Source organism: Nycticebus coucang, chromosome 17, assembly GCF_027406575.1.
Source record: "Nycticebus coucang isolate mNycCou1 chromosome 17, mNycCou1.pri, whole genome shotgun sequence".
NCBI lineage: Eukaryota > Metazoa > Chordata > Mammalia > Primates > Lorisidae > Nycticebus > Nycticebus coucang.
Genome location: NC_069796.1, coordinates 51,846,943 through 51,873,503, shown reverse-complemented (window position 1 = coordinate 51,873,503; position 26,561 = coordinate 51,846,943). Strand labels below are relative to the sequence as shown.

At 47.3% G+C, this 26,561-nt stretch overlaps 1 protein-coding gene across 2 annotated transcripts; it reads left to right on the top strand.

Annotated features, from left to right (window-relative positions):
- Positions 1-3,097: 3,097 nt before the first annotated feature.
- Positions 3,098-25,762, top strand: SPARC (secreted protein acidic and cysteine rich). 2 transcript variants are annotated; one of them, XM_053566954.1, is made up of 10 exons: positions 3,098-3,236; positions 13,249-13,318; positions 14,563-14,625; positions 15,289-15,376; positions 17,062-17,183; positions 19,794-19,914; positions 21,590-21,723; positions 22,353-22,501; positions 24,009-24,157; positions 24,645-25,762. In XM_053566954.1, the coding sequence occupies exons 2-10, from the start codon at positions 13,262-13,264 to the stop codon at positions 24,671-24,673; spliced, it is 912 nt and encodes a 303-aa protein (XP_053422929.1). In that variant the 5' UTR covers positions 3,098-3,236; positions 13,249-13,261; the 3' UTR covers positions 24,674-25,762. The 2 variants fall into 2 exon arrangements, with proteins under 2 accessions (XP_053422929.1, XP_053422927.1); XM_053566952.1 differs by having other exon boundaries at positions 3,100-3,236; positions 14,560-14,625.
- The last annotated feature ends 799 nt before the right edge of the window (positions 25,763-26,561 follow it).

Sequence of the window (26,561 nt, the reverse complement as noted above, 5' to 3'; positions counted from 1 at the left end):
GGCTCCTTCAAGATGCCCACCCTGACACCCCCCACTGCTTTCTTGTTTTGTTTTGCTCATTTCACCCATAGAACTTATCACAACCTGAAACAAGTTCATTGCTGGCCTTCACCTACCAGAATGTCAAGTACACAGAGGCAGAGATTTGTCTCTCCCACTCACTGCTACGTCCCCAATGCCTGATTCAAGGCACAATGAAAATTGCACATGTGAATGAGGCAGCTGGTGCTCTGGGGTGTAGGGAGCCTGGATGGCAGGCACCTTGGGTGTTCCCAAAGCTGTGGGCCCGTGGAGCACCCTGGGGGTTTATTGCTGTGGCCTGGTTGCTGGGTCAGGAGGCCAGGATCAGGGTCAAGTGGGAAGTGCCCAACAGAGCACAGCTGGAGGGTGGCTGGAAGGAGTGGCAGGCAGGCAGCAAGCACCATGATGTACTGACTCCTCATTTTGCAAGAGGAAAAGCTGCACTGGCTTAATGTGGATCAGCAACATGGTTGACGAAAGAGAGAGGTGCCAACAGCTGTATGATCTGGATTCCATAAATGTCAGCCCCGGGGGGGAATTGAGGGGGGTAGAGTATAGTGGTCAAGCACTTGGGCTCTGGAATTCCTTAAAGCTGGATTTAAATCCCTGATTTGCCATGTACATGGGCAAGTTATTGACCTGAACTGCATTTTCCACATTTTTCATTTATCCTATAAATAAAAGGATTAAATATGAAAATATGTGCAAAGCCCTTAGCTCATGCTTGGCCCATAGTAGGTGTTTAATAAATGTTGGCTCTTACTACTACTATTCTATTGTTCGAACTATTTTACAAATGAAAAAGTGTAGCTCAGGCAGGGCTGGGGATGAGCCCAGCATCACTCAGTGACTCAGTGGCAGAGCAGGGACTGGCACACAGCTGTGGCACATCTAGTTGGGTTGTGCTTCTCTCCCTTCCTACTGAGCCTTTAGTGGGGGCTGGAGAACCAGCCTTAGTCCCAGTGACCTTTCTATGTCAAAGTCACCCTTGCTTCAGAGCTTCCTGCTCCCCCAGCCTGCTCCTATCCTTAGATATAAAACCTACCAAGTTTTCCTTCTTTGAAGCATCCCAGCTCAGGGTGTCCCCACAGGCATCTGGGCGCAGCCCTCAGATAGGACTTCTGTCCCAAGCTTCAGTCTGGCTCAAATCAGATTTCTAATTCCCAAACTGAATGCCACAGACTGGAGATTGTTTCACTGGGTTATAGTCATCAGAATGATTGTCTTAATTTTTGAAGAAAAACATAAAACTTCAGTTAATTATAGTCCACACAATGCCTGGAATCTACAGCAACCAATCCTATAAAAATCCACATCTGTCCAGATGGCAAAACAGGTATCTGGGAGTCTACCAGCACCTGTATTCAATGGTCAGAGCTCCTGGCTTTTGGGCCAGGGAGATGCTTGGGGATCATTTGGAGCAGAGGATCCTTATTGGATTCCTGATTGGTCCTTTTTAAGACCTCGAAGGAAGCCATGAACTTCCTCTCAGAAAAGTGCACAGATGCCCACACATTTATATTCAATTTCAATAGGTTTAAAGTTCGAATAAAGACCAGTACAGGGCACTGTTCCAGGCTGGAACCCTAGTAAACGATGAACCCTCTTTTTTTTAGCTGAGTAAATAGAAGTCAATTCATTTATTGACAGAACCATTGATAGAGAGCCAACTTTGTATGGGGCACTGTGCAACACACTTGGAAATCTGCAGGGAACAAGATACATGAAGAGCCTCTTCTCATGATGCTTCTGTCCAGTGGGGCAACAAGTAGTTTCCATTAATGACACGAGCTGGGGAGGAAATGAGACAGTGTAAGATGATGAGCTGTACCTGTGAGAGAGACAAGGATACAGTTTGAGTGGCCAGGGAGGGCCTCCCTGAGAAGGTATCATTACTACGGCACAGGAAAATCAGGTAGAAGAGTGTCTCTGGCAGACGTAAGGGGAAGTGCAAAAATCCTGGGGAAAAAGCAGCTTTTGGGTAGTTGCTGGACAGGAAGGAAGCTGGGGGGCTACAGAGAAGAGACATTGAGGACAGTGGTAGGAGAGGACAGCAAGAGGGGCGGGGACCACAGCAGGTGGAAGTGTATCTGAGAGTGCTCTCTGCCTTCTCCCCTTCCGTGGTATTCCAACTCAATCTATGTTTCAAGATCCTCCAGGAAGCGTCCACCAACCTAAACCCCTGGGATGAGGCTTAGTGTTTGTACCACTTGTGTAAATGGGCATATAGCACATCCTTTCAGCAAGATTCAAAGCTCCTTGAGAACAAGGATCTGGTATTAATTGTCATACCTTCTGGAGTGCTAAGCACACAATTAATCTCCAACCAAGACCTGTTGTACAAGAGAAACCAAATTGAAATGTAAAATCAGTCTGTTTATACCACTTGTTTCCAGGTGATATTAGGCAAGTTACCTAACTTCTATGAGCCTCTGTTTTCTTATATTAAAATAGACATAACAATACCCACAGAAAACAGTAGCTGTGATGATTAAATCCTCAGTAAATCTGCCACGGTTTCTACTATGATTATTGTCAAGATCATCAATCACCTTATCTGTTCCATACTGATGACACAGGTAACCCAACTAGAAGTCTAATTCCTTATGTGTCTATCAGTGGTAAAACTTGAGGTTCTTTAAGATTGTGCCCCAAATCATTAAGGAATATGCTGCTGGTAGCAGCTTGTCTTGTCTGTACAGAGGCAATGTTGGGCCTTGCCTTTGCCACAAATACAGCCCTCTTGAATTGCTTTGCCCTGCTCAGCGTTGCCTAATATTGAGGAGGACTCTTGTAAAGGCCACTGGTTGGAGAGTCAAGACATTTGGGCCAGCCAGGCATTGGGGGCCCTCTGAACAAGGAGGCTGTTCTGGGCAATTCCTGCAGGTCTTTTCAGCCAGGCACTCTGGGAGTCTGTTTAGGCAGCAGCTGCTCCAGAATAGATGAGGCAGGCGGGTTTGGGGTGTCTGGTCAGCCCACCGCAAAAAGAGGAGGAAAAATATCAAAGACAGAGACAGCTTTGGCTGGGAAGAAGGGGGGAGGTCAGGAGAAGGAGGAGACAGGGGAGGAGGAGGGACCGAGGGGTGGAGGGGGAGATAGACCCAGCCCAGAACTCCCAGTGGTTTCCTGTTGCCTGGCTCTAAACCCCAGCACATTCCTGCAGACTTTCAGACTGTCCGGACAGCCGCTCTACCCGCTGCCTGCCTGCCACTGAGGTATGAACGTCCCCTGCCCAGCCTTCGCCTTCTGTAGTTGCACCTATCCCGAGACCCTAGTTCACTCCTCCAGCTCGTATGCAAGGGAGAGAAAGCTGTGCTGGGGTGCACATCTCCCCCAGCCCCATTACTGCTCTCCTTAAGGCACAGTCCCCAAGTTGTCTGCCTGTGGCTTTTCAGAAGGTAGACTATTGTGTAACTTGGCCTCCCTTCTAGGTTTACAGAAAATAATCTCATCATGTCTTTGGGGGAGTACTTTTTCTTTCTTTCTCTCTGTCTCTCTGGTTTCAGAGGTCCTGTTTGCTCCCTGTCCTGTTTGCTCCCTTTGCAAATGTGGCAGCCTCCTCCTTTCCTGGGAATCTGATCCTGTCAGTCACAGCTGCAATGGGGACCCGGCCAACAGCCTGGTCTGTCCTGCGCCCTATTTCAGAAGAAACTTCCTAGGCTTGGTTATTTGTCAGGGGATCTGTTTTCCAAAAGAGACCTTGGATGAATGATTAAATAATCTCAAGGCAAAGGAGGCGGCTTCATTGTTAATCTGCACCTCGGGGATGTCTCCTGTTTCTCTCCAACTCTACCCACTCCCAGATTCCCTCCTCTGCAACCCCCACACACAGACTCTGGCGCCATTTGGCCAGAAAGGGTACCATCACACCCTGAGTCTTGGGTTAGCCATTGTTCCTCCCTGGGATGGTAAACACAGGAATTCTCCAAGAGTAGTCCTTGATTTATCTAGATCTGAAGAACCCAGATGTCATCTATCACCCACCCAAGACATGGGGTGCAATGGGAAGCAGGGTGTGGTGGGGGAAAGGGGGAGGTAAGACAGAGGGCTCCGGGGTACCAGTTCTGCACCTCACAATCCAGCCTGTCAGGGTGTTAGTTCCCCTTCAGGCAGCCCCTACCTTTCTTCACCCTTACCAGCTCCACGGCCTGGCTGTTGAATGGACTTCCTGAGTGTCCTGAAGGACAGCAAGACAAAGCAGGCACGGGGAGGAGGCATGTCTTCTAGGAATCCTAGTCTGCCCAAAAGGGAACAGAGCTGCGTGCATTTCCTCAGAAAGGACAGCATTTTTACATTAGAGTAAATGTTTTCACCTGTAATTCTCTAGGGTTAGGTTTCTATGTGCCCCCAATGTTGGCTGTATAGTGAGAAGCAAGTCAGAACTAGCAACATAGGCTTCAGGCACCATTTTTACTTGTGACCTCAAATAAGTGTCTTCTCCAGACTAAGTTTCCTTATCTGTAATGAAGACAGCTGGACTTGAGGTTGTTTGGCATGCCTGGCATCCTCTGAAGGTCTCTTAACCAGAAACCATAGACTGGTCTTTGAATGGGCTTCATGGCATCTGCTGGCCTCTAAAAATTGTATGCACCGGTGTGGGGAGAGATCCTGTGTTCATAGCTTTCAGTCTTAAGATATTCTCAAGTGGATTCCAAGGAGGAGGAGGATGTGGGAGATAGAGTGGGCACTGGAAACAAAGGTACATTTGCCAGAGGATGAAACTTTTGAAATGGGAGTGGCTGGGAAAAGAGAGAGTTAACTCAAACCGTCAGCTGCCACATCGACAGAGCCTAGAGCAGAGAGTGGGAGGGAGGGGTTGAAGGGGATTTGCCTGGAGAAGGAATCAACTTTTGAAACTTTCTCCAAGTCCCACCCACCAGAAGCCTCTTCTCTGCTGTGACTCACCCTCTGAGGAATGTGAGTTGCCACGGTAACCTTTTTTCAGGGTCTCTGCCTGCTGGCTGGGAGGGAACACTGGGAGCCCAAACAGAACCTCAGGCTCAGACTGAATGTCCCCCTTCCCACAATATAAGGGCAGCAACAAACTCTAGGTTCTGCCCTTGGGATCCCAGGGAAGCCTGGGGCTGTGATGTTTGAAGACCTGAGTTTTAGTTCTAGCTCTGCCCTGAAAGCGCCATTTGACCTTGAACTAATCACTTTACCTTTCCAGTTAAAGAACTATAACAATAGCAACCTCAAAGGGATAGCATGTGGATGAAATGGGATAACGTACAGGGAAACACTTTAGAATTAGTGGATTATGGCACTAAAGATCTGGTGAAGTAATTTCCAGCTTTTATTTTCCTGGCAGCTCCATCATCTTAGGGTTTGTATAGCACTTCCCTTTACTAAAAATGTTGATAGGGCTATTTTAAAAAAATTGTTTAAATTTATTTTGATTTGGGGACCTTCTTGTGTATTTCCAGAGAAGGTTGTGGGTTCTAAATCACACGTATGTGACACTGGGAAAGGCATTTCTCTGTGGGCCTCAGTTTTCCCATCTGTTAACTGGAAGATCTAAGCTAGATAGATGGTCTTCAAGGATAACCTAAATCCATGATGGTGATTTTGTTCTAAGGAATTGTTGGTTTACATTTTAGCACTCCTCACACCAGTTGAAAAGAAAACAAGAGAGGAGGGCTAGGGGGATCTTGTGTTGCCTAATGGTTGTGCTAAATAAAATTTTTATCCAATAACATGGCAGAGGTTTGCAATTCACAAGAGCAAACTTGCTGAAACTAAGCTATAAATAAGAAAGGATGGTGGAAGAAAAGAAAGAACTGAGGATGTGAGGTAAACAGTAGAATGTTTGGCTTTTGAGGTTATTTAGGTAGACAGATCTGTATGCAGCAATAAATAGAGACAGATACAAACTTATAGGGACACAAAGTGTAAACCTGATTTTATCAACAGGCGCCCACTGGCGCAGCTAAAAACGAGTGTCTTCATTACAGGAGCAGACACAGAAAGGCATTCACTCACATACCTCCCTCTGGATGATGCTTTGATTTATAGACACAGACTAGTTCCAGAAATGAAATCTCTGGCGTTCACTTACAACAGGCTGAAACAGACAGATGCTGAATCAGGCGGTTTATAACCCATACGAACTTGCCATCAGGTGTGCAAACACACTGCTGTTTGTTAGCCACACACAGATGTACACAATCAAATTTAATATAGATAATGACAAGGAGACACACACATGTAACCCATAGGTACCACCACTGTGTCTTAGAGAGGGAGAAATTGAGCCTCAGGAGGAGAAAATAACTTAGACCTGTAGTCACATGGTAAAGCTGGTGTCTGAGCCAAACTTCCAGATTTTTGCCATTTGGTCATTTTGGAATCATGTTCAGGCACCTTCTATAGATAACAAGCCTTGCGGGTAACAGTGATGAGTGGCATTTTCTCTCTCTTTTGCTGGCCTGCACTGACCTATTCAGCCCACATGGCTTTGTCATTAGGCCCAAAGGCCCAGCATGATGAGGCTAATAGGCAGCTGCTCATTTGCTTCCTTCTGGCTCCCTCCCTAACCTCACTCTTAGAAGTACAGAGGGATAGATTTTTTCTACAACACAGAACCTGGATGGTTCTCTTCTTCTCTCCTACCCTCAATTCTGAACCCAGGGACAGCTGGGCTGTGCAGGACCAGAGCCAGCAAGTAGTGACTTGATAGAATGACTTAGAAAAATAGCTCAGCCAGGAGTTGCTTTAAACAGGAAATCAACTTTGCTCTCTCTCATCCACCAAGCTGTAGAGCTTAATGTCTGCAGGGAACATAGGACAGAGACATCAACTCCCTTCAGAAACTTGCATAACCCCTCTCATTTGGATATCCTTCCTGGTCTTCTTGTGTTAGTCACGCATTTGGATTTCAGACTGAAAGAGAAGATGAGATGAAAAAACAAAACAAGGTAAACATCTAGAAGTTTGGCCCAGGCACCAACTTGCTCTATGACGTTGAGTGAGTTATTTTCCCTCTTTAAACTTCAATTTCTTTTTCTAAAATAAGAAGCATGATAAGGAGGTTTCCCATGGTCTGATAACACTAATTCATTGGTAGTGGCTGCCCAAGAACTATATTCAGGATTCTGGTGCTACTCCAGACTTTGTGGGCCAAGGGCATATGATTGATTAGTAATGTCTGCCACATGCACAGGAGAAGCAGGTGGGGGCATATATGCCACGTATTTGCTATCTTTGGGATCTCTTAAGTCTTTCCAGCTGTGACAGCCTGGACACTTTGATGTTATTTCTCCTCCCTTCCATTTGTGGTCACCCTGGGTACAGTAGTAGTCCCCTACAAGGAGCCAAGGAGGAAGTCTGAATCTCCACCCTGAACCTCTGCCAGTCACAGTGAAACGTGGCGTCTTAGATGCCGTTACGTATTTTCAGGCAGACTGATTCCAGCTAGCTCTGAGTAGTCCTAGAAACTCTCCAATCCTAGGTTTTTACATCCACAATACCTTAAAACTTTTCTTAGCTTCTCTTCTTCTAGAAACAATTAAAAGTGGAACCAAGTAGTTCATGGGCAAGCTGAGAGAGGTAATACTACAAAAAACTTTTGGCTGAGTTTGATACAGAAAGTGAGAGCCAAAAGGAACTTTAGGGACCACCTCGCCCAAGGGTTTCAAAGTGTTCCTAAGAGAACCTAGAGATGCTCCAAGGTGCCCCAGTGATATCCAAGTGTGTAGTACTCTTAGCCCCCATCTCCACTCCATTTTTATCTGCTCTGGTTTTTAATTTCAAGTTTAACGAATAGATGATAATCATTCACACATTTCAACACATAAAGAGTTTCAGCTCTTTGAAATAATTGGATTTCTGCAGAAGACTTCAATGAAAGGAAAGATCTCTGGCTCAGATAATTTTGCCCACTTATCTAAAACAACCTCCTCATTATATATATGAGCTGGAAATAGATCAGGTCTGAAGAGCTGAGGAGGCCTCCCTAAGTTTACACAGTGAGCTGGGAGCCATTGACTTGCCTTCAGGTCTCCTAACTTCCATGTCAGGACGTGGAAGTCCTCTGAGAGGTTGTGTGCACTGCTGGGATGTAAGCAGGACTTGCTGGTATAGGCACATGCAGCTGCATCTCTGGGCCTGCTCACCCCCACCTCACCAGAGCCCTCCCTCCCTCCTCTGAGTCCTGGCTCCCTGGAGGGCCTGGCTCCAGGCTTCTTTTATTAGCTTCTACATTTGTTTTCCTCTCTTTGGACTTGTTTACCAGCAATGTGGTTTTTGGAGCCCTTGTTTCCAAGCCAGACAGTGGGAGTGAGCTGCCTGGCTTACATCCATAGCCCAACCAGGAGGCCAGCCCAGGGCCTGGGCTTGTCACCATCTCCTCTGTTGGCTGGGCTGGTGTCCCCCAGATCAACAGAGGCAATATGTCCTTTGTTCCACCCCAGCACATCTATCTCCCTGGGCATGCAGACAAAGTGCTGGGATATTTACACTGGATTCTTGAGAGGGATGGAGATTCTGGGATCCTTGCATTTTAAGATGCTCTTCCAAATGACATCATTGCTTACTTCTTTACTTGATGCTCTTGTGTAAATCACCTATGAGCTTAAAGCAAATGGAGGTTCAGAGAGGAGGTAAGGTCGAAATGTCATACACTTGCTGAGTAGCAGAGCTAAGATTTGAGCTTGCATTCTGGCTCCAGAGCCCGGGAGCTTACCTTTATGTTATACTACTTCTATAAAAGCTTGTAACCACTCTGCCTACTCTCATCGTCACTAGCCACATGTGATTTAAATTAATTAAAAATTCAGTTCTTCATTTACACTGGCAACATTTCAAGTATTCAGTAACCACACGTGGCCATCAGTTATTGCTTTGAACAATGCAGATATAGAATATTTTCATCATCTCAGAAAATTGTACTTGATTGCATTGCTTCATAAACTCTTCCCACTCAAATCAGATTTAATGTTCGTAGTTTCTGTGCTTCCCATTCTAAGAGTCTATGATTATGAGAACCAGTGTCTAAAATTCTATGATTATTCTGACATTTCTCCCACTTCTGACATTTAGCAACTTTTCAATGTCCAAGGAGAGCCTGAAGGAGGCCCTTTATGTCTTGAAGGAGACAAACTGGGGGGCCAGCTGTACTTTTCCGTCCCTAGAGTCTTTCTAAAGAGAGAAGTGACCTCAGCTTCAGGTCCTGCTGGCAGCCAAGGACAAGTTTTCAGCCATGTCCAGAGCAAATAAAAGGAAAAGGAAAAGACTCGATGTACGGAACGGGAGGCAGTGGTGTGGGAGTGAGGGGGGTCAGTATTTGACCCACCAAGCCAAGGGAAATACACCTCCTGCTCCTCCCCTGGCTCAGGGCTCTCTCCCTTTCAGCAATTCATGCCAGTTCATGGTCCAATTGGGCCTCCTTCAGGTGACCACCTGGAGGGGGTGGATGCCAGGGGAAATAGTGTGCTGAGATAGAGACATGCCAGTGGTTGGTGAGGCTGCCTAGGACTTTGTCCTAACCCTGCTCACTCACTGGGGCTCTTAGTTCCTGGCTACCGGAGGGTTTCTTCCTTTCTCCAGGCCTCAGTCTTCTCATCTGTACTATGGGGATTGAGCCCCATTTGGGATGCTGGATAATGAAAACTCCCTGAGAAGGATGCATATATCCCTCTTTTGTATACAAAGGAGGGAGGTTTCATGCAGTACTGGTCATTTATATGAAGAATGTTATTTTCACAGGGCATGCTACATATAGCCTGGGTTGGCAAAGGATCACAGCGGTTAAGCTCTGAATGCTGAGGTTTAACCCTGTGTTCCAACCTTGCTAGAGTGACCGTTGCACTTCATTAGCTTTGCAGGGTGGACCCTGGTCTCTTTGGCCAATGGTGCTTTAGAGAACCTCAGAGAGGTGTCTCATGGGTGTGCAGGGAGTAGGCTTTGCATCTGGAATAGTCCAGCAGCTTCTCTTCTCTCCTATCCTGCCGTCTGGAGGAAAAGCATTCTGAGACTAGTGATGTATCTGGAGGAAAAGCATTCTGAGACTAGTGATGTATCACAGGGCACTGGGCAGGACCCCAAATTTGGAAAATAACTCCTCCCCTAAGATTTCACGTGTTGTTCTTTTTTTTTTTTTTTTTTGTAGAGACAGAGTCTCACTTTATGGCCCTCGGTAGAGTGCCGTGGCCTCACACAGCTCACAGCAACCTCCAACTCCTGGGCTTAAGTGATTCTCTTGCCTCAGCCCCCGAGTAGCTGGGACTACAGGCGCCCGCCACAACGCCCGGCTATTTTTTGGTTGCAGTTTGGCCGGGGCTGGGTTTGAACCCGCCACCCTCGTTATATGGGGCCGGCGCCCTACTGACTGAGCCACAGGCGCCACCCCACGTGTTGGTCTTGATAGTCTCTGTCTGTATCATCCACCTACCCCTGGCTGTAAGCATCACCCTTATTGGGCTCACCCCAGCTGCGCAAGCAGGGAGCCTTGCCAGTTTGGAATGGGCCTGGACGCGGCATGACTTTGGGTGTGTGTTTTCCATCTCAACCTCAGACTGGTCAGGAAAGTGGGACTAAGAGCCCTTTCATTCCTGCCTGCCCACCTCACAGCACCGTCAGGAGGCTCCCAGGAAAGCGTGTGGGGTGCTTTAGCAACTATGAAGCATGACAAGACTTATTTTTCTCTTCTGGCTGCAACAGCAGGGTTGGGGGTGGCAGAGAGGGTGTGTGCGCAGCTGGGAAAAGAGAGCAGGGAGATGGTGAGGCAGGACAGACAAAGAGCCACGAACAAACCTTGGCACCATGGAGAAAAATACAGAGTTTGAAATTGAATGTCATTTGAAAACCATGGTCACAGGGTGTGGGTCCTCCACTCAGATGCAGGACGCATGCTTGGGAAAAGCTTCGATTCTGACGCTTGTTACATTTCCGGTTCTACCTGGGCTATTTCTCCCATGACAAGGCTTCTCTGTCAGTGTGGCCCAGAGGGGGTGACTTTTTGTCCTAGCTGCCAATCTCATTTTGACTTTTCTTCCTTAAACAGTCTCAGACAAGTCTTTCATTGATGTGTTCTCTCATGTTCCACTTGTCCAAAGCCACATGCAGGAGTTATTTTTCTTACGTCTTCCAAGTGGAGAAGAAGGGAGATTTTCCACATAAGCCTGAGGGAACAAATGAACAACAGTGTGAGGAACATTCCAGAAACCTCCTGGAGAGGAAAGGCTGGACTCTCCTGGGAGTTGGGTCATTGTGAAGTAACGCCAAGCTCCCAGACCAATTCCTTTAAATTCCTATTAGTTTTATTTCATGCACACTCTGTGAAATAGGGGGTGTCTCTTTTAGTCCAGGAAAGGACCGTTATGAAGTGTTTTCTTCCTCTGCTTGTTTCTGCTCCCAAATGCTATAATCCAAGGGAACATGTGCCAAGATCAGCATGTGCCTGGGATATTTTAAGAGCATTTTATTTTTTTAATTTTTTGTTATTTTTTTATTTAGTTTTAGACAGAATCTCACTTTGTCACTCTCAGAAGAGTGCTGTGGTGTCATAGCTTGCAGCAACCTCAAACTCTTAGGATCAAATAATTCTCTTGTCTCAGCTTCCTGAGCAGCTGAGACTACAGGAGCCCACCACAAAGCCTAGATTTGGATTGCCTAGGTTTAGAGATGGGGTCTCCCTCTTGCTCAGGCTGGTCTCAAATTCCAGAGCTCAGGCAATCCACCTGCCTTGGCCTCCCAGAGCACTAGGATTACAGAAGTGAGCCACCATACTCAGCCTTTAAGAGTATTTTAAAGACCAGCCTACCACTTCCAAGTTCACTTAGTCTACTACTTTAATTGATAGGTGGAGGCACCAAAGTCTAGAGAGAACAAAAATGTAACCAATACATCAAGATAACGTTGAGGTAGAACATGAGTCCCTGACATTCAGTTTCAAACCGAGTGTTTTTCTCCATGATGCCAGGGTACCTCCCACAACTGTGCTTGGTTAGGTGAGAGGTCTTGGAACTAGGGATAATAGGTCTAATAGAGAAGTTCTGGAGAACAAAAGAGGGAAGATGTGACCACTGCTGCCCTTGACTGAAAGGCTGTTTGCCTGTAGAGAGAGGATGTTTGTTCTGTGTAACCACAGAAAGAGGGACAGGGTAAATAGAGGTCTGAGGAAGGCGAGCAGATTTAGATCAGTAAAAGAAGAATTTTCTAAAGCCATTTGGAAAAGGAAATCCATTTAGTTTTCTCTCATGTTTCATTTGTCCAAAGCCACATGTAGGAGAAATAAAGAAATGGCCTAAATTAAATGGCCTACCATAGATCCTCTGTTAAGAGATGGCATTTGGTATTCTATTATCAGAGGAGATTCTACTCCAAGATCCCTTATAGTCATGAAAGCATTAAAATCTAGAGCTTGATTGAGAGAGTAAATTCTTAGCAGTGACCAGGGCGGGGGATTTTTCTAACCTCCCCTTTGCAATACGCGGAAGCATCTGGATCATTTCTCTAGGGGTCTAGAGAAGTGCTGTAGCTTCTGGGTAGAGTGGAGAAAAATGTATCCACCCTCAAGTTTCCATAGGTTATGCTCCCAGACTATTGTTCTTCGTTTTAAAATATGGATCTCATTGTCTAAAATTGGCAAGAAGTTGCTGCGTATTAAGCAGAGGAGAAGGTGGAGGAGGCGGAAAGGGAGGAGGCGGAGAACTGTGGGTGTAGGAAAAGAATTACTCTTAGAACATTAAGGACTGAAGAGCCCTTGAAGGTGATCTGGTTTGGCATTGCCCAAACTTGACTAAGTAGCCCGTTACTTTAGTTGAATCACTTTTTAAAAACTTAAATAAATGTATTGAGAGTGGGGAGTAGGTATCCTATTACCATAAATGGAAAACTCTGTGTATCTTTGTCATAAATAGAAGGAAACTGTAAAAACAAACACACATGAGAAAAACGACTTTATTCAATTCCAGCTGGATATAATTTCCTGTGGACGCTCTGAGCAAGAGGGCTGATCACTCTTTGTTACAAAAGGAGATAGATGAGTGTCAGGGAGGTGTCGCTGACGCCTAGCACCAAACTGAGACTTTCTCCTCATATAACAGGATGGAAAGAATATTGAAGGGAACACACTTCACCCATGCCTTTCACTATCACTTAACCCCTAACATCTAAAACGGTCATGCCTATAATCTCTAAAATTGTCGAGCACATCACAGGAATTCAGAAGAAACTCTCCCTCTAGAAGCCTCTCCTTAGGGAAATCTCAATTTCTCCTCTCCACAGGGTTCCCAGCACCATGAGAGCCTGGATCTTCTTTCTCCTTTGCCTGGCTGGGAGGGCCTTGGCAGCCCCTGTAAGTACCTAAAGATCTTACCTCTTGCTCTCACCTCCTAACACCAGCTCCAGGGGTTCTGAACCTGTCAGATGGAGACAAGAACTTCCCCATCTGGAGTTACTGTCTTGTTTTTTTTTCTAAGTTTTTTTTTCTTAAACTTATAAACTCAAACAAAAACTGGGATAAAGATTGAAAAGAAAGTTCCATGTAATGTGAAGATAAGCTTTTTAGCAGTCAGAGCTTCCCAGCAATGGACTAGGGTTGACCTCTTCATCATGTGAGGAATTTGAGCTGCAGGTGGGTTGGGGATGCTGTTGGGGATGATGTTAGAAGACAGGCAAGCCACCAAGAGAGGGAGGAGTTATTTTCTAAACACAGAAGGTTGCTTGGTTGCAAGCAATAGACTTCAGTCTGACTAAATTAGGGCAGAAGTAGATACAGAATTGGGAGGGAGAATAACTGGACAGTTTGAGGAGTTGTCATCTGAGTGAATCAACTCCAACAGTTTTGCCTCTCAAAAGAATGTGCCAACAAGATTTTTAAAAATATAGCAAGAGTCAGTCCTGCTAAGCGTGGGCTCTGGGTCTTGCTTCTTAGTTTGGGGAGTGTGGGGTACTTTGATTGCCAGTCCCTCCAAGAATTGCACACAGAGGGTCAGGAGCAGCTATCTGCAGAGAATCTGAACATCCTCAGGAAAGGGGGAGGAAATGTGCAGATTCTGGGCAAAAGATTTGGCGCAGTTGGCATTAATTTTAGAAGCTGCTCCGGCCAACCAGAAGCCTCAGAATTATGTATTATTCTTACCTCTTCCTACTGCAAGTTAAAATTGCAAGAAAGAATTGTCTAATAATATTTATGTGAATAATAATAATAAGACAATACTGTGGGGAAGATAATAACATCTTTCAAAAATCATCCCTGAGTGTCAGTTTTTCCTTCTGCAAAATGGGGGAGTTGGTCTGGATCGGTGATTTTCAGACTTTGTAGGAATTCAAAGCAGCAGAAATGCTTTTCTAAGCTAAATCTTACATACAACCTTGGATTTAAAATTTATAAAAGGGGTGTTGCTCCAGTATTCTGTGGGGGGTGTGTGTCACATGTCTGGTTTCTCCTTGGCCCTGTCTCCCACTCGTGGCAGCTCCCAAGGCACAGCCTTGGGAATCTCCAAAGAGCTGCTCTCCAAAATCCCCCAGCCTGTGTTCTAGCCTATGTTTGGAAGTGAAGCTGGCCTTGGCCCTGACCGCCTCTTTCTTTTCTAGCAGCAGCAGGAAGCCCTGCCTGATGAGACAGAGGTGGTGGAAGAAAGCGTGGCTGAGGTGGCCGAGGTACGTGGTATGGCCCCAGCATCGCCCCCAACATGTGTCCCCTGGAGAGTCCAAGCAGGTGCTGGGGGGCTTGATGCTGGCCTGGGGCGTTTGTCCCTATGTACACACTCAGCATAGATGTAAATCCTGAGTATCCCCATGACCAGACACACTCCCGAGTGCTTTCCAAACCTTCAATGGGACCCTATAATTGGGGGCTGGGATTGTGATTTTGTTTTGACTTTAGACATCCTCGCGGGATCATCATCATCATCATCAAAGATTCTGATTTTTTTTAAACTGTGGGACACATTTTCTTCTGTGACCACTCATGGTCTCCCCATAGGTAAAACTGATGAAAGGGGAGCTGCTCAGATGTGGCTGTCAGGGGAGGAGGGCTTGGCACTTCCTCTTGCCTTGACACCCCTGGTGTCCTCTGAGTCATCTCAACAGAATTCCAGGGCATTATAAAACATAGTGGGTCTGAAAGATTGACTCTAAAGTTCCAGTCCCAGCATCTGTGCTCTCTGGGCCTGGGCCCAGCCCACCTTTCCAGGGGGTCGTTATGATCCCCTTGTGGACACCTGAAGCTTCAGGCGAGTCCCCCTCTACTCCTCACCCTTTTCTCCTGGGTCTCTGACAGGGGTGGGGACCATTTGACTCATTAGTCTCCCTCCCTCCCAGGTACCTGTGGGAGCCAACCCTGTTCAGGTGGAAGTAGGAGAATTTGATGACGGTGCTGAGGAAGCTGAAGAGGAGGTGGTGACTGAAAGTAGGTCGCTTCCCTGTGACTTGGCATATCCAGTGTGCCCTTGATGCCTGGCCTGGGACCAGGGGCAGCCTGTGTGAGGTTGCTTCCCAAGGAAATGCAGGGTGGGGTCTTCAGTGGGCTGTGGGGGAAAAACAGCTTTGACTTAAAGGTTGGGAAACTGTCTGGCACTCAGTCTCCTGGGATCCGGCAAGATCAATTTATAGCCAGGCCGTCTGTGCTGTCAGTGGCAGGAAGAGAAGTTCCTGCAAATGGCTCTCTGCCCTGATTCTGAAGTTGGATTTCATATTCCTACTGAGGTCACTGGTCACATCTGGTCACTGAGATCCTGTTGCCTCTGTCTCAGCCCAAGCCCCACATGGGAGCAGATCTGAGAGCAGAGATGAGGAGCTTGCACACTCATTTGATTTTCACACATCCCACAGAAATGAGGTCGGGGGGAATGAGGCCTGACACAACTCATATAATGCTACCTGTGGACATGACCTAGAGCCTCTGGCTGGAGCCTGCATCACTGAGGCATTTGTACTCAACGGGTTAAGAGCATGAACTTTGGAAGAAAGCCCACCAAAGTTCAGATCGTGGCATCTCCACAACAGCTCCATTCGTTCCTCTGAGCCTCACGGTCCTCAGTCTGCAACACAGGGATGATAAGATGGTAGACTCTTGTCCCAAGAATATACACAGTTTTCTGAGACAAAGCATGACAGCACTTGGCCCAGTGCCTGGCAGACAAGGCATCAGTAAAGGATGATTGAAATACCTGAAATAAAGCAATATAAGGAAAAGGCTGCACTAAACTTTTATCCTGAGAGGATAACTAATGGTCTTTAGATGCAGCTGGGCACAAAGTTTTTGTTGGAGCAAAGGGGCCTCTCCTGAGTCATGTTCCTTTCCTCCTCCACGCCCACCTCATCCGGTGTTTACCAGACACAGCCGGGCTCTATTGTCTAGTGCGGGTCTGGGGCTCTTCTCCCCTTTCCTTTACAGCCACTCAGGGCACAGCACCCTGGCTCCTTGACAACAGCTGACTATCCAAGACATTCTAGGACGTTTATTCTAGAATCGAGAAACGCCTTGTTGTGATTGCTTCAGCAATCATATAGTTATATGGCATCTAGTGTTTCTGGGTCCCAGACTGAGACTTTTTTTTTTTTTTAATTGAGACAGAGTCTCACTCTGTCACCCTGGGTAGAGTGCTGTGGCATCATTATAGTTCGTAGCAACCTAAGTCTCTTGGGCTCAAGTGATCCTCCTGCCTTAGCCTTCCCAGTAGCTGGGACTACAGGCATCAGCCACAATATCTGGCTAGTTTTTCCATTTTTAGTAGTGATGGGGTCTCACTCTTGCTCAGGCTGATCTTAAATTTTTGAGCTCAAGCGATTCACCTGCCTTAGCCTTCCAGAGTGCTAGGATTACAGGTGTGAGCCATCTTGCCCAGCCCTGGACCTAGCTTTAAGCCGCACAAAAAGTGCCTGACTGACCGAGCCACTAATCCTCAGACTAACTGAGCCAACTGCTGCCCTAAGTGAGGATTGCTAGGCCATCCTCTGAGGATGACTCAGAGCTGCCTAAGCCCCGAGAAGGAACCACAGCCAAGGACTGTCAGCCCAAAGATCTGCCTCAATAGGGTTAGGTGGATGCACCAGGCTGGGGGGTGCTAACTCCATGCCCTTGCTCCCTACCAGACCCCTGCCAGAACCACCACTGCAAGCACGGCAAGGTGTGCGAGCTGGATGAGAACAACACCCCCATGTGCGTGTGCCAGGACCCCACCAGTTGCCCTGCCCCCATTGGCGAGTTTGAGAAGGTGAGGGCTGAGGGACAGGGGCACGGGTTGGTGATTGGGCCCTTGAGAACACAGTGTCCAGCCAGAAAGCTGTATAAATAAGTAAAAAATAAATTTACTTATTTATTTTCTAATAAGTAAAAAATTTTCTAACAAGTAAAAAATAAATTTACTTATTTATTTATTGGACTTGGAATGCTATGGGGCTCCAGTCTTAGAAGTCCTGTTGCTGGAAGTAATCCCATCAGGGAAGTGGAGATGAGTCAGAGGTGAGACTCTGTCTAACACTGGATTGCTCCAGAAACCAACAAGAATGTATTCAGCACCATCAGGTTCCAAGCCCTATGCCAAGAGAATGTAGCTCAGATGGGAGTATGAGCTGAGAAGGGTCAGAGGCTTTCTCAACTTGAGAGCAGCCGAGCAAAGCATCAAGTCCAAACATGTGGGTTCTCGGGACAGACTGAAGGTTGACTTAAAACCTCATCTCCATCACCTGTTATTGGTGAGACCTTGTTGAAGTTGCTGAACTTTTCCAAGGCTCTGTTTCCCCTCATCTAAAGAGGATAACAATAGTTCTTAACTCACAGGACTGCTATGGGGATTTGTCAGATAATGCCTGGTACATAGTAAGTACCCAGTAAATGCTACTTGTATTTTTGTTTTTATTATCTCCCAAGCATGTCCATTCTAGCTCAATAGGACCCATCTGTCCCTCCATCCATTCATCTAAGTAAATATTTTCTGAGTGCCCACTCATGCCAATCATTGTGCTAGTGGCCATCTAGCTTGGGGCAACAAATCTGGGATCAGCATTCTTCCTACAACTCCCCATCTTCTGGCTTCTCCATCTTCAGTCTCTCCCCAAGACAACACAGCCTCTGGGTTCCAAATCTTATCTTTATTATGTATTTATTATTTATTTATTGCAGTTTTTGGCCAGGGCTGGGTTTGAACCCTCCACCTCTGGTATGTGGGGCTGGTGCTCTACTCCTTTGAGCCACAGGTGCTGCCCTATTTATTTATTTTTGAGTCAGAGTCTAACTCTGTCACCCCGGGGTTGAGTGCCATGGCATCATAGCTCATAGCAACCTCAAACTCTTGGGCTCATGAGTCATGCCTCAGCCTCCCAAATAGGTGGAACTATAGGTGCCCTGATCATTTTTCTTCTTTTTAGTAGAGACAGGGTCTTGCCTTGCTTAGGCTGATCACAAACCCCTGAGCTCAAACACTCTGCCCGCCTTGGCCTCCTGGAGCTAGGATTACAGGCAGGCAAGAGCCACTGTGCCTGGCCAAATCTTATTTTTAAGTATTTATTTATTTAAGAGACAATTGTTTCACTCTGTTGCCCAGACTGGAGTATAGTGGCATGATCATAGCTTACTGCAGCCTCAAACTCCTGGCCTCAAGTAATACTCCCCCTTCAGCCTCCTGAGTAGCTGGGATTATGACTGACCACACTCAGCTAATTTAAAAAAGTTTTTTTGTATTGGTAGGGTCTCACTACATTACCCAAGCTGGTCTTGAACTTCTGGGCTTAAGCAATCTTCCCTCTTTGGCCTCCCAAAATACTGGGATTATAGGTGTGAGCCACTGCACCAGGCCTGAGTTCCAGATTTTAGCATCATTGTTAACTTTGCCTCCTTCTCACCCTTACCTTCACCTTCACATCCCACCGGTCACCAGTGCCCACCAATCTTTCCTTACAGATATACCCAAGCAGTGCTAAGAAAGTCCGTGCAGAGTGCTCAACACTCCCGGTACAGCTACTTACTGCCACTGTCCCCACGCAGCCCTCAGCATCTCTGCTTTGCCACCCTTATGCTCAGAGATTTATTGGGAGGATTCAAATGACTCAGCACATGGCTGTGCTTACAGCTAACATTTATTAGTGTGACATAATTCAGTGTATACAGCAGAGCGTAAGGGAAAAGACATAGGCAGAATTTGGAGGGATCCCTGTGAGACTTGCTTACTCTCTGCCTTCCATGGGATCACACAGAGGACACTCTTACCCTAGCTACAAAGGTGAAGTCACATGTGAATGACATTTCTGCACAGAGGGGCTCGTTAGAGACCCAGCACTCACAGTTCTTACTGGGGGCTGGTCACATAGGCACACTGTCTAGCGCATACCAAAATTCCACACACCTAGAAGAAAAGCAGATTTCAGCATAAAGCAGGTTGTTTGTGCAAGCAGTCCAGGCACAGAGAGCCATCCTTATCAGTTAGGGAAAGATTTACAACTTCACGGGGAGCTGTACCAGACCTGCTCCCAGACACCAGCCAAGGACCTGACAAGCGGGCCCTTCCAAGGATAATGATCCTAGACCTGCTCTGTTAACTTTTCTTTGCACACTCTTGTCTTTTTCCTGTACCCATCTTTAATTCACTCTTCAAACATCTTCCAGATTTGTTTTCCATGTCTCAGCCCTGACTCATTTGTGCTTTTGCTCAGAGACTATTGGTGGCTCTCAGCATGGTCTAGACCTGACCTGGGAGCCCAGAGAGTGGGTTCATGTCCCAGCCCTACCACTAACTCATTGCATCCCCATCTCTGAAAATCAGCAAGGATGGTGGTACCAGCAAAGGGCTTTGGCAATGATGGAGGGGGTGTTTATGTTTTGTCAACAGGTGTGCAGCAATGACAACAAGACCTTCGACTCTTCCTGCCACTTCTTTGCCACAAAGTGCACCCTGGAGGGCACCAAGAAGGGCCACAAGCTCCACCTTGACTACATTGGGCCTTGCAAATGTGAGTCTCTCCTTGGGCAGGGAGAGATTTCTGCACTGGCACTCAGGCTGGCTGTGCTAACCCCATGTTATCTGATTTGGGGCAAATGTCTTTCTCTTTCTGGGCTTTCAAAAATGACATGGTGGTCTATGAGCAGATTCCTTTTAACTCTAAGTTCAGGACTCCTCCTGGGGAAGAATTGACTTCATGGAAGCTCAAGATCAGGGAAGATTTCCAGAATGTTTCACTAGCATCCGAGATAACTGTACTTGATTTCTCTATGAAGAAGTTCTTCTATAAGGCTAACCCAAATCTTTCTTGCTTCAAAACTGTAAAGCAAAAATGATGTCTGACCTAGGCCTACAATGAATTTTTAAAATGTTTGAATTTGAATGGTTTGAAGTAGAGGCATGCCTGTCCATTTCTTTGGGGGCTCTGCCACTCAGCACTGTCATATCTTTGGCCTTCTGCTCTATTACATTCCCATCTGCCCTCTGAAGACAGATGATAACCACCCTTTTTTAGAAATCTGAGAGTCAGATGTTTGGGGAGAGATGCCAGGGTGTTTGTTATGTGGCTTTTGTTAGTGACCCCAGCTGCAGACTCAGCTGGCCCAGGTGCCTCAATCAGCATTCTCCTTATCGCTGAAAACATCCAAGCCCACCAGTGCTCCTCCTCCAAGATAACATCCACATTGTGTGTCTTGCATATTTTAACATCAGATGGCACTGAGGAGAGCGCTCGCCTGCCCCAGGTGTATTGGGTGCAGAAATGTGTATAAGGGATGGGAAACAGATCGTCCATGGGGTTCACTCCTTCTCCCATTATGGGGCCCTGGATGTAAAATGAGAACTAGACAAGGAGGGGTGGGGTGTGTGGAAATATTAGTAGGAAATCCTAGGGGCAATGAAACCAAGTGTTCCAGGGAGCCTCTACCAAGTGGCTTGGCTTCCCCTGAGGCATATTGCCCACTCACTCCAACTCTTGGTGTTTCTATCACAGATGTTTGCTTCCGTGCCTCAGCTGGTGATGAAGGTAGCCCCTGAAGAGGGGACTTTCCATGGTCCAAAGTTGAGACCATGGGCAACCACACTGGCCTGGAAACTAAATGATGCCCTGTCAATGTGGCCTTGAACAAGTCCCTTCTCTCCATCCTGACCTCTAATATATCCAATAAGAGGGATGGACTTGGATGAAATCCTAAGATGCAACATTATGGTGCTCTAAGTTCCAAAGACCAGGGTGCAATCATTATCTCTAAGAAAGTTCTAGTGATTGAACTTTCCTGATTCCTCTACCTTCCACCCCCACCCATCTGGACCAGTGGATAGATGTGATTCTTCAGCCTCCCAGTTTCAATCACCTGCCAGTGGCTGACATCATGAGGGTGGGTCCAGTCTCTGCTAAGGTCACATCCAAGGCCCAGCACCCAGAAAGGTACAGGAACCACTTTCCCTTAGCGATCAGCTCTAGACTGAGGAAGCAGCGGACATGCTTTGGCACTTCCCATTTTCAGAGCCTTCTTACCCATATACAGTTTCCTTTGCTGATTGTCCTGAAGAAACTGGCCCAGAGAGGCCACACCACTGTGCCAAGGTCACTGATGGAGGTGGTGTGGGCGGAGGGCTCCGGCAGCACGTCTGCCATCAGTAGGGAGAGGCAGGTCTGTGCTGACACCTTGTGTTTGGGACCCTAGATATCCCACCCTGCCTGGACTCTGAGCTGACCGAATTTCCCCTGCGCATGCGGGACTGGCTCAAGAATGTCCTGGTCACCCTGTATGAGAGGGATGAGGACAACAACCTTCTGACCGAGAAGCAGAAGCTGCGAGTAAGTGGTCTCTTTCCATCCTGTCCCAGGGCGTCTGCCTGGTCCTGCTGATCCCAGCCCTGATGATCCCATCCCATTCCTAGAACTAGGTCCCCAACTATAGCTGATAATCACCTGGAGAGTGCCTCTGTCCCTGGTACAGGGCACCTGCTCCTCCTAGCTGCCTCTGGAGCACATTTACATCTTAAAGGCCCTGAGAAGTATGACAGTAAGGAGACCTGCTAATTTTGTGTAGCCCAGCATTAAAAAAAGGTGACATAAAAGCCCTATTCCTTTTTCTTTCTGGATCTGTGGATCTTAAATTTTAATGAGCCTATTGAGTACTTCAACATGTTGGTAAAATGCAGATTCCTCAGCCCACCTCAGGCCTGCTTCAATAGTGTCTCTACAAAACAAGGCCCAGAAAGCCTCGTTTTAATACTGCCCCTGGTGGCTTGGTGTGGACAGCTCTGCGGAGAACCTTTGGGATCACCCCAGGCCTCCACTTCTGTGAATGGGATGCTGGTATCTGCCATGCCACTTCCTCCCCTCATTGTGAGCTTGGCCTGGCTGGTCTCTGCCTGCTCTGGCCTTCTGTCAGAGGTGGGAGGGGCCCAAACTGTCTCCCTGGACCTTTTGTCACACACCAGGTGAAGAAGATCCATGAGAATGAGAAGCGCCTGGAGGCCGGAGACCACCCCGTGGAGCTGCTGGCCCGGGACTTCGAGAAGAACTACAACATGTACATCTTCCCTGTGCACTGGCAGTTCGGCCAGCTGGACCAGCACCCCATTGATGGGTAAGGCCCCAGAGCTGTGAGCAAGGCTGGCAGGTGCACTGGCTGTGGCCAGAAAGCCTTTCTGCAGCCTCTGCAGGGCTTCCTGCCCTGGACCACAGCTTGCCTGAGGGTTGGGGCTGAAGGAACAGGCATCCAGAGAAAGGATGCAGACTTGGGAGGAAGAGAAGATACTCTCTCAATGCCAGAGGTGGAAGTCACTGGCAGCGGAAAACACCTCCTTAATCCTGCATGTGCTGAGGCTTGGGTACCCAATAGTGAGGGAGACTGAGTGAGGAAGCAGCACCAGGCTCCAGGGGTGGCAGGGATTGGGGTGGGAGCAGCCACATGTTCACTGTCCTTCAGTAGAACATCAGACAGTGTCTAAGCCCCATCCCAGGGCCTCGTTCCAACAAGGCCCAACTGCCCCTGGACATTCCTTAAAAAATTCAAAGTCAACCCATCCATATCGCAAGCCCGTCATTTGAAGGCCCATATCCCTTGTCCAACCAAGTTATGAAGTGCCATGTGCCTGCACTGCAGACCAGGCAGGTGCTTGGCCAGTTAACAAATGCTTACTGAGTGTTCTTTATGTACCCAGCACTATTCTAGGCAGGGGACTAAACAGAATCAAAGCTGACATGGTCCTTGCCCTGTGGACCTTGCACTGTGTTCTTACCCTGTCACCACCTGCTGAACTTCTCTTGTGGTGATGGTGATGGGGGTAAGTATCCCTGCTCAGCCCCAGCTAAAGCAAGTCACACTTGCTCTTCTTGGAGCCTTTTTAACTTTTTCCTTTGATTGTGAGAAGCAGAGCATCACACAGAGGGGACAAATGGGTTCTCATTCTCACATGCTCGGGGGATCTCCTCACTGGGATGCTCACCCCTCACTCTATGTCCAACCCGTGTGCTTGGAGGCTGCCCACCCTGTCAGCTGGGGTCTCCTGAGCTCTGGGAAGCTCCTGGCTGCTTCTCTCCCAGGCTCTTGCGTGGCTGGGATCCAACTGAGTCACTCACTGGGGCCAGGAGGGGAATGTCCAGGGGAACATTTGGAGCTCAGACTGAGAAGCTGGATCCTACTGCAATGTTGGGGGGAAATTTCCAGATCGGGCCATAGGGACTGAGCATCTTGGAAAGTGCTCCAGCCAGGGTGAGGGGATACCAGTAGCAGAGTGCTAAATATTTTGACTTTAAGTTTCTGTGCCTATAATTCTCAGCCAATTAGGAAATACTTAAATGCATCAAGAGACCTCTGTTATTGAGTCCCCGAGACCTCAGAACTGGAAAGGCCCTTACAACCAACTCCTCTTTCTCTTTGATGAAGGGATAAACAGGCTTGGGGCAATGATGTGCTGTGAGTCCCATAGCCAGTCAGTGGCAGAGCTGGGGGTAGGCCCAGGATCCCGACTTCCCATCCTGCTATAAATGCCCTTTTCTGTGCCGGGGGGCAGGCTAACTCCACCGCTGCCTCCCAGGCTGGCTGTGGGGCTTTCCCTACCTCGGGTCATCCCCTGCCTCTTCCCCTGCAGGTACCTGTCTCACACCGAGCTGGCCCCACTGCGTGCTCCCCTCATCCCCATGGAGCACTGCACCACCCGCTTTTTTGAGACCTGTGACCTGGACAATGACAAGTACATTGCCCTGGAGGAGTGGGCCGGCTGCTTCGGCATCAAGGAGAGTGAGTGTCTGAGCAGAGGTCACAGAGCCAGGCCGAACACTGCTCCCAGGGTGGGGGCTGTTACCCTCCTCTGTGTGTCTGTCCCCTCTGCCTGTCCCTGCCCTCTGTGGCTCATGGACTCCAGTGTGCTCTTCCTGTCTGGATTGGCCTCACTCTCAGGCATCTTCCTGACCTTTCTCTGTCCATTTGACGGTCTTTTTCTCTTTCCCTTCCTCAAGCATTAGCCCTCACTCTGTGCCAAATGCTATTTGGGGAATTGGCAGGCATGCAGAGAGGAAACAGGAAGTGTAACTTGGCAGCATGTGTAAGAGACAGAGACAGGCCAGAGGCTGGGAGACCAATGAGCCTCGGTCATCTACTTCCTGGGTGTCCTTGGGCCTGTCACTTGGCCCTCTGCCCTGGGGTGGGGCCCACTACTCCTTGGGAAGTGCATCTTCATAGATGCAGGGCCTCGTTTTAAACTCTGCTCTCTTTTCTTATTTTGCAGAGGATATCGACAAGGATCTCGTGATCTGAACCCCAGCCTCCTTCCACAGTACCTGATTCTCTCTCTTGGCCCTTCCCCTTCCTGTTTCCCCCAATGTTTAAAATGTTTGGATGGTTTGTTGTTCGCAGGGGGATGAGGTGCTAACATAGATAGAAATGAATACATTAACGGTGCTAAAAATGGAAATTCTAACCCAAGTCATGACATTCTTAGCTGTAACCTGACTATCAAAGTCTTTTGCTCACTCATTAATAGTCCCATTTTTCTCTTGCCATTTGTTCCAATCTGCCTTAAGCACACATTGCATCTTCAGATTTTCACTCTATTATTCTGTTTGAGACATTAATACTCTCCAAGCCAGACTTCATGTTAATTTTATTTCAGGGTATCGGCAGCCTGAGGGTCTCCCCCAGGTGGCCTGGAGGTGGGCAAAGGGAAGTAACAGACACATGAGGTTGGCAAGCATGTTTCTGGGGCTAGAGGATCAGTGGTGGGAGAGAGCCCTGCAGAACCCATCAACCACAACCTGGTTTGTCTGGGGCTGTGACTAAGAGAAAGATTCTGGGGCTGTGTTATAGAAGTGGATGAGCTCTCACGGAAACCGAGTTCCTCACCATTTCCTCCTTCACTTTTTGGTTTCTCTTCACATTAGGCAGTTGGTTCCCTTTGGGCCCATAGACTGTTGGTTCTCTGGGGGGTGGGTCAGCGCATCCTACAGGGCTGCTCTTCTCCTGTCTTTTGAAGATTTGGGCTTCTTTTTAGGAGCTTTGGGGACTGAGAGGCTGTTTCAGCCAGAAGGCCAAAATCAAGGATGAGATGTAGAAAGTTGTGACATAGTAAAAGTGGAGTTGGCAAATTGGTTGTTTTTTCCTCCCACATTTGGATGGTTTTCATAAGGTTTCTAGCATGTTCCTCCTTTTATCTCCCCCTCCTTTTTTCTTTTATTAATCAAGAGAAACTTCCAAGTCAATGTGATGGTCGGATCTCACAGGCTGAGAACTCGTTCACCTCCAAGCATTTCATGAAGAAGCTGCTTCTTGTTAATCATAGAAACCTTCACCATGATGTGAAGAGTTTGACAAATCTTTCAAAATAAAAAGGAATGACTTAGAAACTGCCTTCCTGGGTGATTTTGCATGTGTCTTAGTCTTAACCACCTTATTACCCTGACACACAGATGCATGGCGCATGTGTCTACACATGACTGCACAGATGCAAACCTTTCCAAGCACACTATTACGCTTTTGTGTTCACACCTGAACACAAACTTTTTTATACACAAGGAACTTAGGGTTCCTTTAAACACTAACTGAGCTGTTTTAATTTAATGACCTATGGTCTCATCCTTTTTCATTATTCCACTCCATTATCAGCACCAGGCTAAGTAACTATCTCCTTTCGTTAACAATACATTTATTCATTCATAAATTCATCCATCAAATATTTATGATGTATCTACCCTATACCAGGTCCTATGACAAGCACTGGAGATACAGCTATGGCAAAGCAGACAAAGCATTTGTTCTTTTGGAGCTTAGAGTGCAGTGATGGATACTTTTTTTTTTTTTTTTGGCCAGGGCTGGGTTTGAACCCGCCACCTCTGGCATATGGGACCGGCGCCCTACTCCTTGAGCCATAGGCGCCGCCCAGTGATGGATACTTTAAATAGTCACATAGTGAAATATAAATACTAAGATGTCACAGGTGAAATGAAAAGAGGGTATGAGAGACCATGATTTTAACAGAGAGGACATGGCATTATTCTAGTGTTACACTGTACCAGATGGTAGCCACTACCCATGAGTTAGTTGGATAGATTGAACTTCAATTTAATTTCTTTCTTTTTTTTTTTTTATTGTTGGGGATTCATTGAGGGTACAATAAGCCAGGTTACACTGATTGCAATTGTTAGGTGAA

Excerpts from the sequence above, each read along its gene's own strand:
- SPARC (XM_053566952.1), top strand. The coding sequence starts at position 13,262 with ATGAGAGCCTGGATCTTCTTTCTCCTTTGCCTGGCTGGGAGGGCCTTG. Across the intron at positions 15,377-17,061 it reads AGAGGAGGTGGTGACTGAAA|ACCCCTGCCAGAACCACCAC; the intron begins GTAGGTCGCTTC and ends GCTCCCTACCAG. Across the intron at positions 22,502-24,008 it reads GACCAGCACCCCATTGATGG|GTACCTGTCTCACACCGAGC; the intron begins GTAAGGCCCCAG and ends CTTCCCCTGCAG.